Consider the following 19785-nt stretch of genomic DNA (forward strand, 5'->3'; position numbering starts at 1 on the left):
GTGGACCTGGAAAAGGCATTTGACCGTGTCCCTCGGGGATTCCTGTGGGGGGTCCTCCGGGAGTATGGGGTATCGAACCTCCTGATAGGAGCTGTTCGTTCCCTGTATGACCGGAGTCAGAGTCTGGTCCGCATTGCCGGCAGTAAGTCGAAATCGTTTCCGGTGAGGGTTGGACTCCGCCAGGGCTGCCCTTTGTCACGGATTCTGTTCATAACTTTTATGGACAGAATTTCTAGGCGCAGTCAGGGCGTTGAGGGGGTCCGGTTCGGGGGCCTCAGTATTGCATCACTGCTTTTTGCAGATGATGTGGTCCTGTTGGCTCCAACATACCGTGACCTTCAACTCTCACTGGATCGGTTCGCAGCCGAGTGTGAAGCGGCCGGAATGAGAATCAGCACCTCCAAATCCGAGTCCATGGTTCTCGACCGGAAAAAGGTGGAGTGCTTCTCCGGGTTGGAGATGAGGTTCTTCCCCAGGTGGAGGAGTTCAAGTACCTCGGGGTCTTGTTCACGAGTGAGGGAAGGATGGAGCGAGAGATCGACAGGCGGATTGGTGCGGCGTCTGCAGTGATGCGGAGTCTGCACCAGTCCGTCATTGTAAAGAGGGAGCTGAGCCAAAAAGCGAAGCTCTCTATTTACAGGTCGGTCTACGTTCCAACCCTCACCTATGGTCATGAACTTTGGGTCATGACCGAAAGAACAAGATCACGGGTACAAGCGGCCGAAATGAGTTTCCTCCGTAGGGTGGCTGGGCTCTCCCTTAGAGATAGGGTGAGAAGCTCAGTCATTCGGGAGGGGCTCAAAGTAGAGTCGCTGCTCCTCCGCATCGAGAAGAGCCAGATGAGGTGGCTCGGGCACCTAATTAGGATGCCCCCTGAACGCCTCCCTAGTGAGGCGTTCCCTAGTTCAGGGCACGCCCCTCCGGAAGGAGGCCCCGGGGAAGACCCAGGACACGCTGGAGAGACTATGTCTCTCGGCTGGCCTGGGAACGTCTCGGGGTCCCCCCGGAAGAGCTGGAGGAAGTGGCCGGGGAGAGGGAAGTCTGGGCCTCCCTACTGAGGATGCTGCCCCCGGGACCCGGAAACGGCTAAGCGGGAGAAGATGGATGGATATATGGATGTTTCACTAAGTAAATGTATGTTCTCCAGCTTTAGAAGTAATTATTTTCAATATAAATATTGAAAAAAATAAAATTAAAATAAAATAATAATAACGTAAACTAATATGCTTAAGAATATCAGTTTACAATACAGAAGCAAGATATGTTTAATTATTTATTTCTTATTCTTCTCTTAAATTTTTAACTTTTCTTATGTACAAACGACAGGCCCATGATAACACGCTAGCTGTTTCGCTAAATGAATGTATGTAAATGTAAGTTTTCCGGCTTTAAATGAAATTCTTTGAACATTGAAACATTATATATATAACTTTATATATTATTCATTCTAACTTTCATTATTAAATGTACTCGTAAACTAATATACTTATTATTATTATTATTTTACAATATTGATGCTAGATATCGTTTTGTTTTTTTATTTCTTGTTATTTTCATTTTGAAACTGTAAGTTGTCATCTACATGATCGACTACATAAAGAAATCACATAAAATCACAAGTATTATTATTATTATCATTAATATCAGTATTATTATTATTATAAATCAACTTCCGGTTGTCACGCTCTCGGTTCTGCGGCCTCGGAGTTTGCATCTGTGAACGCGCACACAGGGAGCGCGCCTTTGCGGCAGCCGAGGCGGCGCAGTGAGAGCAGTTTACAGACGGACGGACGGTGTCGGTGCTCCGGTGGATGGACTCCTGATTGCGGCTAGCCTCTGTTCGTGTTCGGTCTCAGCAGCTCCGGACCGTCGGACCTTCCTCCGAGGACATGGACAAGGCGGGCACCAGGTAGGACCGCCATTAGCTGCTCACGCACTTCATAACACACACCACGCACGGACACGAGCCGTGACACCCCGGACACCCGAGGGTCTGTCCCGGTCTCACCCGAACCACACACCGGTTCCGGTCCGCTGTGAACGGTGACACGGTCTGAGGACGAGGGTTAGTCGGGCGGGGCAGGTTAGCTAGCGGCTAACAGGACGGGGTTCCTCAACCGGACCGGACTGGACTGCACTCACCCCCGAACCAGAACCAAAGCAGTACAGAACCATAACACAAGTAGAACCAGGATCTGCACCGAGTCTAATCAGGGTGGCTTTAGGAGGGGTTCTTGCGGTTTTAGTGGCCTGAGACTGCGTAGCGTTCGGAGCCGTTCAGATTAGATCCAGGTTCGGGACCCGGGTTCCGTTGCTCCGGGTCCCGGTGCTGTGGTTGAGTGGGTCACCGCAAACCAACCACAGATAATTATATTAGTCCAACAGAAAGGCCCTGAACGCACCACTGTCAACCAAATTGGACCGCCAGCGGGTCTGCGAACCCCAGGTTGAGATTTTTGACAATCAAACCTTGAAACTCAGTGAAAAAGGTTTAAATGCAAATGACAACAAACTGTTTTTAATTCATTAGAGACTCTGGACAGCATAGGGCTGCACGATTATGGCCAAAATGATGATCACCATTATTTTTGATCAATATTGTAATCACGATTATAATCAGTTATTTATCATATTTGGTTAAAAAATAAATAAATTATTACACCACTTTTGAACAATATGTGTACAGTTTACAGTGAAAAATGAAGCAATAACAAAGAATTATGATTAAAAAAAGAAAAATTAACCCAAGAAATTAAAACGTGCCAAAGGCCAACTGAATGAATACACTATTACAGAGTGCAGAGCCCATATTATATACGTCTATTATATTGCCGACGATCAGGATTATTTAATCATGGCAACCAAAATCATGATCATGATTGAAATTCGATGAATTGTGCAGCCCTAGGACAGCATTGTTTTTTTCAAATTGCAACAAAAAAACAAAGATATGATCATTGATTATCAAATAAAAATAGAAAAATGGTAAAATCCGAAAAAATAATAACACTTTAAAATGAAAGCACATTATATTCTTCTTGTTTGGGCCTGTGCACAATCACGCCTGCGACCCACGAGTTGAGAACAGTTATGCATCATCAGTGTACCAGTAAACAGGAGGAAAAACCTGCTCTGAAGGTGACGGGGTCCCTGAACGCATCACCGATGATGAAGCTGGACCTCAGACTGTTGTCTGTAGATGATGATGATGATGGTGGTGGTCAACCACAGAGCACACTAGATACCATACAATTCAAGATTTGCATGTCACGATATCTTATATCCTGATAATAAACGATACAATATATATCGTGATATTGATAATTACAAATTTGACTTTTACAAGTACAAAATGGTATGAAATCCTTTTTTTCATTGTTTTTAAACCTGCAAGAACTGATTGTACTTCAAGTATTAAAACAAGTGGTATGTTTATCAAACTGTCAAATTACATTTTTCAAAAAAAGTTAAACTTTTGCTTTTATAACAAATTCTGATTGTGTTAAGTTCTTAAATTCTTAAAAAAAGAAAAAGAAATGATAACCACATACATCTATAACAGTGTTCAGTATGTTTTATGAAAATAAAGTGCACTGATGTTGTTCACTGACACCTAGTGCAGTGGTTCCCAAACCACCGTGCCGTGGCACACTGCTGTGCCGTGAGGCAAGTCTGGATGTGCCGTAGGATTTTGTGACAATCATACATTTACTGCAATACACAACTACACAAAAATAATTATAGGAGTGTGACAATATCTCGATACGGCGATATATTGCGATAGTTTTTCGCACGCTCGATTATCGATATGCTCCCGCTAAGTATTGTTTTTTTTTTTTGATTTTTTTTTTTTTACAAAACCTTTTCTGTTTTTTTACTAAAATGTGCAGGTATGTCTTCACAGAAATTTTGTCACTGTTTGTTGAAGGAACCAATATATTGTTTACTGGAATATTGCACTATAATGGTGTCACTAGTAAGAAAGACCCTATTTTTTGTTTACAGAAAGTACAATTGGAGATACTTATTCGTTTACATTGGTATGTTGACACTTATTTACAGAAATGTTGCGCTAAAATAGTGTCACGGTTCATAGGACACTTTTTATATTTATTTTCTTTCAGAGATATGAAATAAAAATAGTTTTTTTTTCACAATCTTTTTTGTTTTTGATTTGTCATAGATTATCACAGATTGATTTCTGACCAATATATCGATAATCGCAGTATCGTCATATTGTGAGATAATTGTTATTGTTAGCTTTGTATCGAGGTTCCCACCCCTAACCGCTAATATACATGCTAACGTTAGCTAGCATGTATATACACACGTCTGTGTATTAATCTGGAAAACATCAGCAGCGCAGGACGGATGCTCCGTCAGTGAGGGAAGACCGCTGTTGTGCCAAAATCTGACCCGAAAAAAATCTGTGACCGGAGGTGGCGACAGTTCCAACCTCTGCGGCATTTACCCCCCCTTAAACACGTTTGTAACTCTTTTCCAGTCTGCATTTACTTCACCCACTGGAGCGTCATGTTTAAGGGGGAGTAAATAGTTCCTTAATAGCTACTAAGAGGTTTACTACTCTTCTTCTCCACTCACAGATTTTTTCGGGTCACAGATTTTGGCAGTTCTTGGTGACGTCATCGACTAGTCGAAGTCGACTCGACTCGTATGCACATAGAATCAACCTTTAAAATGATGTCGACGTTCAACCCCTAATACCTACATTTTTTAAATTATTATTATTTTGGTAATAAATATTTCATGAGTAATATAGTAAGTAATATTTATTTGTTGACCACATTTTGTCGACAAAAAGCCACAAAGTGCTTCACAACACAGTTTAAAATAAAAATACACTAAAATACACAGTTTAGAATCAAAAACAGTACACACATTATAAACAAAATAAAATTATAGCAGCCCAAAAATAGCTAGTTAAAAGCTAATATAGTTGTCTTTGTCACATTTTATTTGGCATTAGTAAATAATTATACACATTTACAGATATTATACATGATATGAGTGATAACACGTGTGCCTTCAGATTGTTATTTGTCCTTTGGTGTGCTATGCAGATATTAGCACAATTATTATTATTATTTTTTTGTTAAATGTGATTAAAAAATCGATTTGGACATTTTTTTGGATCGATTCAATAATTGTGCTGTGAAATATTGCGATATATCGTGGAGTTGATATTTTTCTTACGGACGGACGGACACACACACACACACACACACACACACACACACACACACACACACACACACACACACACTTGTGGCTCACTTCACAAAGATGATGCTGATTGATTGTTGATATTGGGTATTTTTGCTCAGAGCAAAGTGTGTGTGTGTTCACAAAAAAGTGGGTCATGAAGGAGACTTCACCGACTTTTGAGCATTCATCATCAAAATAATAGAAACTTTATTTTTAATTTCATATTTATTTATAATTATTTGATTTCATTTTCTTTTTAAGAAATGTATATTTTGATAGCGCTTTGAGATGACTATTGTTGTAATTTGCGCTATATAAATAGAATTTAATTTATAAAATGCCATCTTTTTACAACTCTTATAATAAGTGTGCTACACTTTTTCAAAACACAACATTTTGCTTTGAATATAATATCATTTTTGTAGAATATTTGTTTTAAATCCAACGTTTTCTTTAAATTATATAAATTGACTAAAGCTGCTTTCTACTGAGCAAATTTGAATTGGTGCACTTTTATGGCCATTTTAATAATTTATTTTCTGCAATTTTTGTGAAAAACCAAGACTGAAATTTAATTTTCTGACATAACGCCTTAAAAAAAAAAAAAACTCGTTCGATTAATAAATCAGTAGTATAAACAGAATAAGTGTGCTCACTTTCACACTTTTTATTTCTAACCTACAATGAATAAATATTTAGATTATTTAATATTTAATATTTGGGTTATACTCAAAGTATTTGTCAGTAAGTTTTCAGTATGATTGGATGGTTTCCTTTTACAGGGTTACCGCTGATCCTTAAAAAATCTTAAAAGGCATTAAATTCATCGATCTGTAAATAAAGCCTTAAATGTAAATAATTTACCGTACCATCGCTCAATCACGACAGCGGGACCAATTATAAAACAGTGACGTGGTTGCAGCGGGACTCTGTGCAGATGCCTGTTGCACCTTTCAACAACATGGGGTTTAATGTAAACAAAGTTTTTTCTTACGAGTTTTTATTTTTAGTATTTTTGTTGTAGAAATATTTCTGGCTATTTTTGTAGTCATCTTGTGTGTTTTTTGGAGTTATTTTGTTTATTTTAGTTTGTTTTATTTGTGTATTTTACTGACATTTTATGTATTTTTGTGTGTTTACTTTGGGGGCCACCAATTACACATCTGCACGAGACACAGAATATATTGAGCCTAATCCTATTTAATTGATGTGGGAGTTTTTTCCCCTCATTTGTGTTTACTGTGGAGTTAAATTAAATTTCCTATGGCATTAAAAAGTCTTAAAAGTCTTGAGGTTAATTTGACTGAAGCTGTACGAACCCTGTTTTAGGAACAAAGGTCAGTGTACATTAGCACTGAACGATTAATTGCATTTGCGATATTATCGCGATATCATAAAACACGATTTTCTACTCGCAAAGGCTGCAGTTATTATTATTATTTTTTATTTTTTTGTAACATGAAGTTAGTTAAATATGTTGAAGAGGTAAAGCCACATATTTGTTTGCTTTATTGTTGTAATCTGTGCTTTTTAATTGCTTGTGTTCATTAAAACTTACATGATAAGAGGCCCTTGAAAAAATAATCGTATATTAAATCGCAATATTGAGGAAAAAATCGCAATTATATTATTTTCCAAAATCGCTCAGCCTTAGTGCACATCTTATATTTTTAATCTATTGATAATAGAACATTTAAACTGTTTTAAGTAAAATTCAAGCTGTAAATTCCCCCGCTCCCTCCCCCCCATTAGTATCCATGAATAAACAGCGTAGATTCATGTCCTTATTTATCAGATTGTTGACACATAAACAACACACGGAACAAACTGAGGAGACTTGAGTCACAAAGTGAGCTGGGAATCTTTAAAGCCTGTGTTATGGTTGAACTGGTGACCCTTTTAACTCATGACCAACTTCTGACTGTGTCGCTAGCAGTGACTGAACCCAGGAGTGTCTGATTGTCCTCACGCGCACCAGTTTGGATGATCATGTGACCTCTGTGCGATGTTACTGTGCAGCAGCGTTACTTTCCTGAGCTCATATATTGTGTGTGCGTGTGTTGTAAATGTCCCACTAACATACTACACGCTAAATGAGTATACTCTATACTATATACTATAAGTGTGATTAGGACAGTGAGCGTTCCCATTGAAGTTTACTTGGAACCTACAACAACAAAAACCTGAAAGCATTTTATGTGAAAAAGTGACCAAATAGAATATCAACATGTGCTCATTTGATTCATAAAACTCACGTACACTAAGGTTCTAAGAAAAAAATTATTTGGCAATTTATCACAATATCCGCGCGATTATCGTGTAGATCCAAAAAAAACGTCCAAATGAATTTTTTTAATGGAAAAACCATTTAATTGTGCTAACATTAGCATAGCATATAACCTCCTGGTCACTAGGTGTCAGTGAACGCACCATCCGATCTGTTAAACTACCTCACTCCTCAATGACTTTTAGCTGGAAGTTGATTACATTTTATTTTCATAAAACATACTGGACACTTTTATAGCTGTATGTGGTTACTTTTTTTTTTTTTTTTCAAGTATTTAAGAATTTATCAGAATCTGTTGCAGAAGCAAACGTTAAACTTTAGAAAAATGTAATTTGACAGTTTGTTAAACATACCACTTGTTTTTGATATTTGTACTTGAATTACAGTCAGTTACCATTTACTTGTTCTCGCAAGTTTAAAAAAAAATGATATAAATTGTATTTCATACCATTTTTCTACTTGTTAAGGTCAAATTTGTAATAATTGATATTGCAATATATCGTAATATATATTGTGTTGTTTAGTATCGGGATATATCGTATCGTCAGATTAACGGCAATGCACAGCCCTAACGTATAAACATTTCATTCTGGACACCCTCCATTGTGCTACTGACGAAACTTCCTGTTTACTTCAAAACAAGAGCCCTATTTACAAAAGTGTTAAAAACTAATGGAAGACAAGAAGAGATGCTTTTATTTTGAAAAGCAGACGTTGAGTAGGACTAGTGTCAGACTTGGTATGAGTTGTACCTTAGTATTGTTACTATCGTTAGCACCTGCAGCTAGCGACACAATCTGAATCACTCACATCCATACAATCTGTACACGTCAAAGTGAGGAAGTTGGAAAAATAATTTAAGGAAGTGAAATTAGGATGCTAAAAATGTAAATAATGTGTTTATTTTCATATTTTAGTGTCCTATTAATTTCATTGTGTATACACTACTTCACTTCTATTAGTAATCAACAGGTCTCACTATTGATAATATGTATGGACAGTATAGGGCTGGGCAATATGGACCAAAATGGCAATATGCGATATAAATCTCAATATTCTAGACTCAATAAAGTCTTACCAGAAAGACAATTCTAGGTTAAATTTGCTGTTTATAAATTACGTTAATAGCGGCGCAGTCCACAATATGTGCAACTTTTGGCTTTTTCTCTTCTAAGGGACAGCATGTGTGAGTGAGTTGGGTGAAGGCCTAGGTTGGGACACACTCAGTGATCATCTAACTGTGCTTTTCATTAAGGGTGGGAAAAAAAATCCAGTTTATATATTGCACTTTTTTGGGTGCAGATTTGAAAAATCAATTCTTCTTCCCAGAATTATTTTTATTTCATTTATGTATTTATTTATTTTTCATTATTTAATCAATATTTTCTTATTGTATTTTTCACATTTTTGTGGACGACTGCTGAGTGGTGGTCCGGTAATGCACCAACAGGTGATTGCACACATGAGGAAGACGAGCAGCAGCTGTGATTTCCCTTTTGGCGGAAAAGATGGCGGACAAAGATGGCGAACAAAGATGGCGGACAAAGCGACACCTGAGATTAAACCCACACCTGTGCGATTTAAATCTAAAGTATGGGCATACTTTGGGTTTTGCTTGATTCCGGGGCGAACAGATTTGAAAAAAAATGGTGATAATCGTCACTGTAGAATCACAATACTTGTTGAATCAGAATCACAATTTAAATCGAATCGGGATTAAAATCGAATCGTGACAAAATAGTATCGTCCCAACCCTAGTTTTCATGATGTTCTGAGAATTAGCAAAATCAACGACTCCTAAAACGAGTATTTTAATACAAAATAAGATATAAAAAATAAGAATATATCGATATCGATGATATTGTAATTTTCTCTATCACCAAAATAAAAATCTTCATGTATCTTTAATATCAAAATGTTGCCCAGGCCTAGTAGTAGAGTATACTGTATATATTGTATAGATTGTGTGGTTTTCATTTTTTTTATGTTCATATGGAGCCATAAAATGACTTCCCATTAGGATTAATCAACTTCTCTATTATTTATTAAAGCCAATAAATGTATTAAAAACCCTTAAACTTCAGTGATCCCTCATGAAAAACCCCTGTTACACTTTAAATATTCATTTTACTTTTAGTCAAATGAAGGCAAATATAGTTAAATTCAGCCTCAACGACACAAACCGACACACATGGTGTGTTTATCTGGATCTCTGCTGACCTCCATCCTCAGGAGAAGAAACCACAAACTTTAGTGGAGGAACGATGACTTTCTTTAAATGTTTGGATCACAACGCGCTGCGCTAAATGTCTCTAACTTCAGTTCTTCAAACCTTTTCTGAGACGCTACGACTGACACACCCAGTGTGTGTGCGCAGGTTTAACATTTGAATTCATAATGATGATGTAAGTCTGACGCCAACAAGCAAATTTAAAGGCAAATATGTCCAAACCGTGCACCACCATCGTCACTCATCACCTGTTTACCTGCAAATACAAGAAAAAGCACTTTAAATGCTGGTGAACCCATGAACCAACTCCAAATGAGTTTATAAAATCATTGATTTTTTGAGGAATTAACAACTACTAATTAAATGATGAAATAGTTAGTGTAGCTTATTTTGATGCACAGTGTTTTAATTCAGAGAATATAATTGCAGTAATCTTCTCTCTTCATACAGCCTTAGTGGAGGCTTGTTTGAGTGTTTGACTCATCCCTATTAGCTTTTATATTTAATATATGCCTTAAACTGGAGAAGTAAAGTAAAGTACACCTTAACTGTAGGGCTGGGCAATATATCGTGATTCAAGATATATCAAGTTTTTCTATTTTGGTGATATAGAAAATGCCAATATCACCTATATTGAGATATGCTGTATGTTTATATATATATTTTGTTACTTGTTTTGATTTATACAATCACATCATACAAGTATTTAACATCATTCATAGCGTACAGTCAAACAGAGAGACATGTTTTTATAGCTTATTTTGTATTAAAATACAAATTTTATGAGTTGCTGCTTTCGTTACTTCTCAGAACAAAGATGATCACTGAGTGTCTTCCTCCAAACAAGCCACACTGCAGAACTCACTCACACATTCTGTCCCTTTAAGGCACAGCGTGGCTGATATTCTTCAGCTGTTTGTTGATAAATGTGTCTGTGTGGTATTTTGCATTGGCTAATTTAACCCAGAACTTTCTGTTCAAACTTTGAGTTAAAAATATGGAGATATGAGTTTTGGTAAAAAGATCTTAACGCTAAAACCCTAATGTTTATTTTTCATTTTTTAAATACAGTTGTGGAACACTGTACAGCCATAAAATACTTTAATACTTTTTTTTTATGATTTACTCTGTTTTCTTTCACTCATTTCCTTCACTAGTCTGTAGCTGCATTTCTATTACTTTTGGAAATGTGAAAAATCTAAATAGGGCAACAAAAACTGGTAATGGATACACCCAATTTAAAAAAAAAAACAAAAAAAAAAAAAAAACAAAAAATAATTTTTATGCTTTCATTAGTAGGTTTTTCAGATGTTTCAATGTTGAAATCCATTGCAAAAGCTCAATGGTTACACATCACAGGATGTCAGGTACCTGGTCACATGAGCCTGAGCCATTATACTTTATCAAAAGTTGAGAAATATTGCTTTAATTTTGTGAAAAACTGAAATAGAAATGCAGCTTGTGTCTGAATAACTCACTCCTCACTCTTTGGTACAGTATCTCTCCTGTTTGCTGGACAATCAATCAATCAATCAATCAATCTTTATTTGTATAGCGCCAAATCATAACCAATGGTATCTCAAGGCACTTTACAGTAGAGCAGTCTTAAGGACGGACTCTTCATTTTATGGATACACACATATGCAAATATACTAGGGATGTAACGATTAATCGTAAGGCAGTTAAAAATCGATTCATAGGTACCACGGTTCACATCGATGCTCTGAAAATTGAATCGCAGTACTTTTTTTAAACAGCAGAGGGCGCTATATATTAATCCTTCCAGAAGCGGACGTGACGGGTGGAATCTGCTACTATTTTCTTTCTGGCCGCCATTTACTGTTAAACATGCTCATAAATGATTCTCTACTCCTTTAGCACCGAAAGAATGTCTGTAATATTACGTGAATATTTGTAAAAGTCACGTTTTTCTATTAACTCTGTCTGCTAGCATAGCTTCTCTTCTTCACTGGTGGAATATCTGCATGCCAACCGACCACTGGGTTACCAGCGCCCTCTGCTGGTCTAAACAAATATCTGACGTAAATACAGTAAAATGACTGTTTTTTTTTTTGTTTTTTTTTTAAAAGTCCAATTGTTAAGGCACAAAAAACATTTTCAGTTGCACTTTAAAAAAAAAAGAACTATTATGCAGTTTTGAATTGTTTACTATAGAACCAGAATTTAAATTAATAGGTTTCTTCTTCATTTGTATTATTCCTTTATTTATTTCATTCAAGATTTATTTTTAGTTAAATTGCATCATTTTGAATAGTTTATCAAGGGATTCTTTTGACAATGAAAAATAAAAGGAAAATAGTATAGTATTTTCCCCAAAAAAATAAAGGAATATTTTTCAGTCATTTGTCTACATTCCCATTTTGTAAAATAAATCGTGAGAAAATCGTATCGTGAACCCAGTATCGTGAATCGAATCGTATCGGGAGTTGAGTGAATCGTTACATCCCTAATATATACGTATATACACATACATATGTATCCCACACCCAACATGAATTCATCATGGCGGCAAGGAAAACCTTCTGTTAAGCAGCAGGAACCTTGTGTGGATCCCATTCCTGGACAGTGCACAGGGTCTGTAACTCTGCCCCTTTCCTCAGTTGAGACACAACCAGGGCTTTAAATGATCTTTTTAGATCACCAGCCAGCGTCACCAGTAGATCCTTAAAGTTACCAGCGAACCAAATTTTGAACCAGCCACATTTTTTTCTAGTGTAAATAAACTATATTATGAGCCACAAAATAGATTTAAGTGTTTACGTTTCTTTAAATAGATTTTGTTTTAGTTAGTTGCAGAAATACATTAAAATAGTAAAAAATATATGTTGTAACAATGCCTAAAAGGTGCAATATGGAACTTTGGGTGTGTCGGAGAAGTGAACCTTTTATAAAGTATTTTCTCATAACTTTATAAACAAACTTAAATGAAAATTGGATCCCTGGTACACAGTTTGAAGTTAGAAAGAAGTAATCACTAATTATTACTGATAGTTACATGTACTGTAGAGAAAAAATGTTTTACTAGCATAACATGCTTAATGTAAACAAATCCAACTCCCCACAAACTGTATAGTGAACATTTTCCTGTGTCAGCAGCAGCCCTCCTTTTTTATAGTTCAGGTTTTTCAACACTTGATAAATATCTCCACGTTTGTTTTTCCAACTCATTTTCTAGCTTCATTTCAGATCCTACTGTTTGTTTTGCGCTGTTCTGTTTGTCTTCACCGATACTAAACCACTATCACGCTAACGTAAGCACGTAGCCAATTGTTGAATGACACGTCACAACATGGTGTTCATGGGAAATGTAGGATTAGTGCAACAAGCATTGTTGCCAGATAGACATTATGTTTTAAAGTCTGAACACAAACAAAAACCCTCAAGTTTCTTGACGGAAGAAAGCCCAATCTGGCAACAATGACTTTCCACAGCCTGCCGATTCAAACAGACGCAGCAGTGGTGTTTCATTCTTCACTAGCCAAAATGGCTCGTAATGCGGGTGTTCATTTAAAGTCCTGGACGCCACATATTGAACAGTCATGTGTGAGACCTATAGTAGGCAACACTGGATTGTTTATTTAAGAAAAGCTTTATTTAAAGTGATTTCCTGGTTTGTGTGTGAGGATTTCAGAACGCTCTGACTTTTCAAACTTTGTGGTTGTCTGTATGTTGTGAAGCAGGTCTTGTCTTGTGTGCGTACGTGTGTTGTTGCCACACAAGTGTTTACTACACCGTGTTCTTGCATTGTTCTGGATCAACAGGTCAAAGTGCTGACTCAGCAGACAGTCCTTGGTCCATGTGTTCAATGCTTAACTTTCTGCCACATTGACATTTCAGCGTTCTTTGGTAACACTGACTTTTTTTCACATTCACATTTTTTTTTCACTTCCTGTGAGAAAAGGTGGAGGAAATGCTGACTATTGGTTTTCTGAATTTATATTGACGTGTGCTGGTGTGCTTTCTGTGACATTTGATACACGAGAACCTTCTTTTATATCTGAGGAACTGATCCATGTGGTTATTTTTTGTTATGTGTCAGTGTTCCCAGGCCAGAGGGAAACAACCACATTTAACAAAATGTCACACTTTCTGTCAAATTTCTGACAAAACTTAATGCAAAATATGGTTTAAAAACTTTCTATAAACATTTTTTAAACACATTAAACACCTGCTACATGTAAAACATTTTAACAAGTGAAAAATCTTAGTGTTGCACCAATGGGTGGGCGATATGGAAAAATAATTAATATCACAATTTTTTCTTTGTAAAATCACAATCACAATTTTCTCACAATTTTTTTTCATTCAGATCATTTAGACTATTGTACAGTTATTTACCAGTAAAACATATCAATTCACCCATGTAAAATCATCGCCCTAAATGGGAGAAAAAAGGGATAAAATGTCATTTAAGCCGGGGTATTTTTCAAACATTTAAAAACATGTATGTAAGCAATTTATCAAACTGGTTCCAAGTACAACTGACATCAAACAAAAAGGCTGACATGTTATTTTAGTCTCACAGTCTTTTTTTTTACTTTGTTTAACTAAAGTGGTGTAGCATTAGCATTAGCAACACTTGCTACATAACAAGGCAGCATATCAGTCTAGTGATTTCTATTTGTTTTTTAGGTTACACACATGTTTAGGGGTGGGAACCTCTGGGTACCTCACGATACGATACACGATAAAAAGCTCACCATAACGATTATCTCACGATATGACGATACTGCGATTATCGATATATTGGTCATATATATTGTTGGTATTATTAGGGGCTCGAGGCGAAGCCTGTATTTGGCATTTTTCAATTGCCAATTACAATTATGAAATTTGACTCGGTTATATAGGGTGGGGTTCTAACTTACAACAGCAATTTCACCCGAATCGGATTTGGATTGTGCATTTATTAATTTTTGTTCTATAGATATACATTTGGAAAGAAACTTGTTCCAAGCCTTGAAAGTGTGAAAGATAATGGTGCCATGGTCAGGATCACTGATCCAGATAACTGTGAATATCTGCTATTAAATATATTTGGCACGTGGTGGAGGTTTACGCTCTCTGAGTGCAATTGTTGATGCTACAAGGATTAAAGGGTAAATATTTAAAACCTGTGATAGGGCTGTGTTTTACAATGTGAAATGAGCTCCACTGACCTGCTAGCTTGTTTTTCCCCTCTGTTCTACATCCTGTTGCTCACTGCGGTGTGTGTTTGTTTTTGGAGGTGTTAAAACAATTTTGTGGTGATGCTGATTTTATTGTAACGGCCTTTAGACAGACTGTACTGCAGGGACTGGTAGTGGTGGGAATTTGATTACGATTATAGAGAAAGTGATTCGATTATCGATGCATTACGATCTGGATTAGGTGTGAACCCTGTCATGAGTCTGATACGATTCACATCGCGATTTAGATATCACGATACACTATATCCCTATACTAAACAATAACAATAATTACAAATGTCACCTTTACAAATCCTAAATGGTATGAAATGCAATTTGTCTGTAATTCAAATACCAATATCTAAAACAAGTGGTATGTTTATCAAAAAGTTTAACGTTTGCTTCTACAACTGATTCTGATTCTGTTAAGTTCTTACATTCTTTAAAAAAAGAAGCCACATACAGTACATGTATAAAAGTGTTCAATATGTTTTATGGAAATAAAGTGTAATCAACTTCCAGCTAAAATGCATTGAGGAGTGAGGTAGTTTATCAAGGTCTGATGGTGCGTTCACTGACACCAAGTTTTTACGTGCAATGCTAATGTTAGCATTAAATGATTTATTTTTGGTAAAAAAAAAAAAAAAATCAATTTGGATACTTTTTGGTTCGATACGATAATTGCGTGGTGAAATATTGTGATTAATCACCAAATCGATTTTTTCTTACACCCTTAATCATATTTTTACTTATTAAAAAAATGAAATAATGCGGAAAGCACAGAATTTGGAAAAATAACAAAACAGAATTTGGGAAAAAATAAAACAATTTTAATAGGGCCCTACAGTAAAGTAAATATTGTGATTATTACACCAAAATATCCTGTTTGTACTGCTCTCAGTAATTAATGACGAAATCATCAAGTCTGATCTGATTTAATTTGAGGAAGTCAGAGATGTATTTATCAACCAACTTTATGTAACTCATTATTGTATTCAGCAGCAGTGGTTTATATTAAACAGTAAAAACTAGGGCTGCACCTGCCGATAATGATTTTGGCCGATCCAGATTTCTTTTTTATAACTGACATCATACACCTTGAATGTTCCAATCTTATTTTATTGTAAAACATTGAACAATACCTGTGAAACGTTACAAATGTGTTCTTTTAACTGCACATGAGGTAGTTATCTGAAATATAAATTAAAAATCTAGAACATTGCTGTCCAAAATACTAAATGATGTCACTTCCTTTCGTCTTTCATTTTTCACTTTTTAAAAACTAAATAAACGTGTCCAACAGGTGACACTGCAGACCTGTTTGGAGCTCTTTGACTAAAATAAAGTGTTAAAGACATTTTATTGGTAGAAAAAACTTTCAACAGCTACAGGATAAAAGCCCTAAAAATCAAACTTTCTACAGAAATAATAAAGTGCATCATGTGTAACATTTTCATAAGTCAACAATGGGTAATGACAGAATGAAAATGACAGGTTATAGTTGTTCTCAGTCACTTGTTCATTAGTGGAAGGTTTTTATTCATCAACAAAGCCATGAACTCCATTTTCCTCCTAGTAACTTTGCTCTTTTCACTGATAAGCGCTCTCAGTGGACCACCGCTATCTTTAGCTTTAGCTTGATTGCTAGCTTGAAATGCTGCATACTGAGCGGTGTGGTGGTTTCTTACATGGTTTATGAGGTAGCATTTTGTTTGCGGCTCCACCAGGACTTATTTCTGTGTTACGGGAATTATAATTGCGATCCTTTGCTCTCTCTTTTTTGTGTATTACTGCTGACATGCTAAGCTAACCATGCTCTAGGGGTCTTTTGTTGTTATCCTATGTAGTGGGACTTGCACACATGACCTGGTCGGCGGGGCTGTCAGTCATCTCACGGCGGGGGAGGATAGTGACTGACTTTAACACCTTTGCAGTGGTAATAAAGATCGGCGGAAAAGATAGGTTTCATATGCAAGGATCGGCCGATCGCCGATCCCCCAAAATTAGGGAGATCGACACCGATCGATCGGACGATTTTCATTATATATGAGGAAATAAATGCCAAAATTGCCCCCATAATATTTTTTTATTACATACACTGCTGTTTGTTTTATGTCAAAGATGTTAGTTCTACCTCAGGTGTGCACTGATTATGTCCTTTAAATGTACATTTCATATTTATTTAAAGTTTAAATGAAATTGTTTATCATGAAACAGATCGATTTATTGCTTGTGTTCATTCAAAAATACATGACAAGAAGCCCTTGAAAATATAATTGCATATTGAATTGCAATTGCAATATTCAGGAAAAAATTGCAATTAGATTATTTTCTAAAATCGCTCAGCCCTAGTTGATTCTTGAATTACAGTTAGTTACCATTTAGGGCTGGGTATTTTGCGATATTTTGGCACACCCCATTGACATTTACTTGTTCTCTCAAAAAATAAATAAATGGTATTTCATACCATTTTGTACTTGTAAAAGTGAAATTTTTAATTCTTGATATTGCAATATATACTGTATCGGGTTATATTTTGATATCTGGTATTGTGGCATGCAAATCAAAAATCGTATCATCAGATTCATGGCAATGCACACCCCTAATAAAAACTACTATAACTTCTAAGGCTATGGGCGGAGTGTATGTAGCATTTGTTTGCGTGTAGTGAAGATAAAGCTCGTCTTGCTGATGCTGGTCTAGATTGGAGAAGTCCAGCAGAACATCAAACATCTCCATGGGCAATAAATCCAGATCACAATCCTCTCATTCTTCTTTGTCATGAACTTCTCATCAAGTTGTTTTACAAAGTCAGATAATAGAACAATTAGGCTATAACTCACCAATGTTTACACTCCAACACGGTCACACAATCAAAACAAACGCAGCTTACACAGTGGATGTGGCTCCAGGTCACATGATCTTGTGACATCAGTAGGGTTTCTCTGTTGCCCTTTTTAGTAACAGAATCCATGCTTCCTTCAGCAAACACTGACATTGTTTACACTGCTTTATCTTCACGCTGTGTGAGCTCAGGCAGGTACAGAGAAAAGTAATATAATATAATATACATTCAAAGACAAAAGCTTAGCCTCTGCTAAAGGAAAAATACATTTTTAAAACGTTGTCCCTAAATGTTTAATCTGATTACAATTTAAACTGGATTGTGTATTCTGTGGGGATTAGAGAAGAATTTGCAACTCAATTTATACATACTACATACATCAATGTGTAAATATTATTTGTTCAAAGGAAAATTAACATTGTGGATATATTAAAACTTTAATTATACAAAAATTCCCCTGGTGTGGGAGCTGGCCTCTCTCCTGCGCGGTCGCCGCCTGCTTTGGCGGGGCGGGCCGCTCTGGGCCGGCTGGCGGCGGGGGTCGCCTCCTGGACTAAATCAATGTATTTTATTGCAATAACAAAATATGCATTGCTGTCTCATAATGATTGCACTTCCTATGGTGTTGACCTTTGACAGCATGTGCAGACAAGTAAAAAAAAATAAAAAAAAATAAATAAATAAATAAAAATTATACAAACATTTTATTAGTTTTGACTAATTTGATTGACTGAATTTCTGTTGTTTTGTAAACACAAGAGGACAGAAAACAAATGAGCGTCAGAGAGAAAACCCCCCAGTGTTGCCATAGTTACTATGAAAATGTAATCCTGACTACTGAATACTCCTTTAAAAAAGTAACTACGGTACTTTACTGATTACTTGGTTCTAAAAGTAAAAATAAACTAAATCAGATTACACCTTACTTTATTAAGTATATTTAGCAAACCGGGTTTATTTTTTCATTTATTTATTTATTTATTTTAACCTTAAGAGGAAATAATGTGTACATTTAAAGCAATGTATAGATGTTTTTGTTACCTGGACAGAGGAGATTATGTTTTCACCTGCGTTTGTCTGTTAATATGGATGTTTTTTGACAGGATATTTGAAAAAGTTCTGAATGGATTTAAATAAAATTTGGTGAGCTGATAGATAATGTTAAAGAGAAGAACAAGATTAATTTTGGAGATGATCCAGCATGTATTATGATACAGTATCCAGATTCCAGTACAGCTTTTCATAAATGTTTGCTGGTTCCACAGCACCACCTGTTGGTGACTTTGCAACTTTAAACTCAGCAGAGGTTTGCTCTCTCTGAATGCTCTTGTTTATTGTTATGACAAACCCACTTCACATGACCACCCCACCCCCCCATACCTAATGTCTGATTTGAGATTTAACCCTTTGTCACGTTTGCACCATTCTTCCATCTTAATATTTTTATTCATGTGAGTCACAGTTGGTATTTTAGGAGAGGAGCAATGCTGAGTCCTGAAGGGAGACCAGCAGAGAAGCACTGGTTTAAGTTCCTGGTCAGACTAGGAATGTGATCAGTAGGATTCAAGTTCTTTGGACAGGTCTGAGCTTCTCCTTTTGACTCTGCTTGAAGGAACTTTTCAAAGTGTGTGTGTGTGCGCGTGTGCGCGTGTGTGTGTGTGTGTGTGTGTGTGTGTGTGTGTGTGTGTGTGTTCGTGTCATCAGAGGAAGTGAAGAAGAGGAAGTGAAGTGTTTTCAGTTGTTTTTGTCAGAGTTGGTTCAGTTATAGTCGACAGGATCGTTCTGTACCAATGAACAGCCCTGTGTTTTGACTCAAGCTAAAGTAAACAGGCCGGGTTTGCCCTGTGACACAGTGACACGCTGCAGACCCTACACACACACACACACACACACACACACACACACACACACACACACACACACACACACACACACACACACACACACACACACACACACAGTGTATAAACAGAGAAGTGTGCCAGCAGCATACCTGAGCAGCCTCTAA

The 19785-nt window shown here is 36.5% G+C and overlaps 1 protein-coding gene across 2 annotated transcripts in view; it reads left to right on the forward strand.

Annotated features, from left to right (window-relative positions):
* Nucleotides 1-1690: 1690 nt before the first annotated feature.
* LOC114475491 (arrestin red cell) overlaps nucleotides 1691-19785 on the forward strand; it is a 36314-nt gene continuing 18219 nt past the window's right edge. For both annotated transcript variants that reach the window (XM_028466342.1, XM_028466343.1), the window contains exon 1: nucleotides 1691-1909. In XM_028466342.1, the coding sequence (XP_028322143.1) occupies nucleotides 1890-1909 (20 nt within the window). In that variant the 5' untranslated portion in view covers nucleotides 1691-1889. The remainder of the gene's footprint in view (nucleotides 1910-19785) is intronic.

This window comes from Gouania willdenowi, chromosome 14 (genome assembly GCF_900634775.1).
Source record: "Gouania willdenowi chromosome 14, fGouWil2.1, whole genome shotgun sequence".
In the NCBI taxonomy this organism is placed as follows: domain Eukaryota; kingdom Metazoa; phylum Chordata; class Actinopteri; order Blenniiformes; family Gobiesocidae; genus Gouania; species Gouania willdenowi.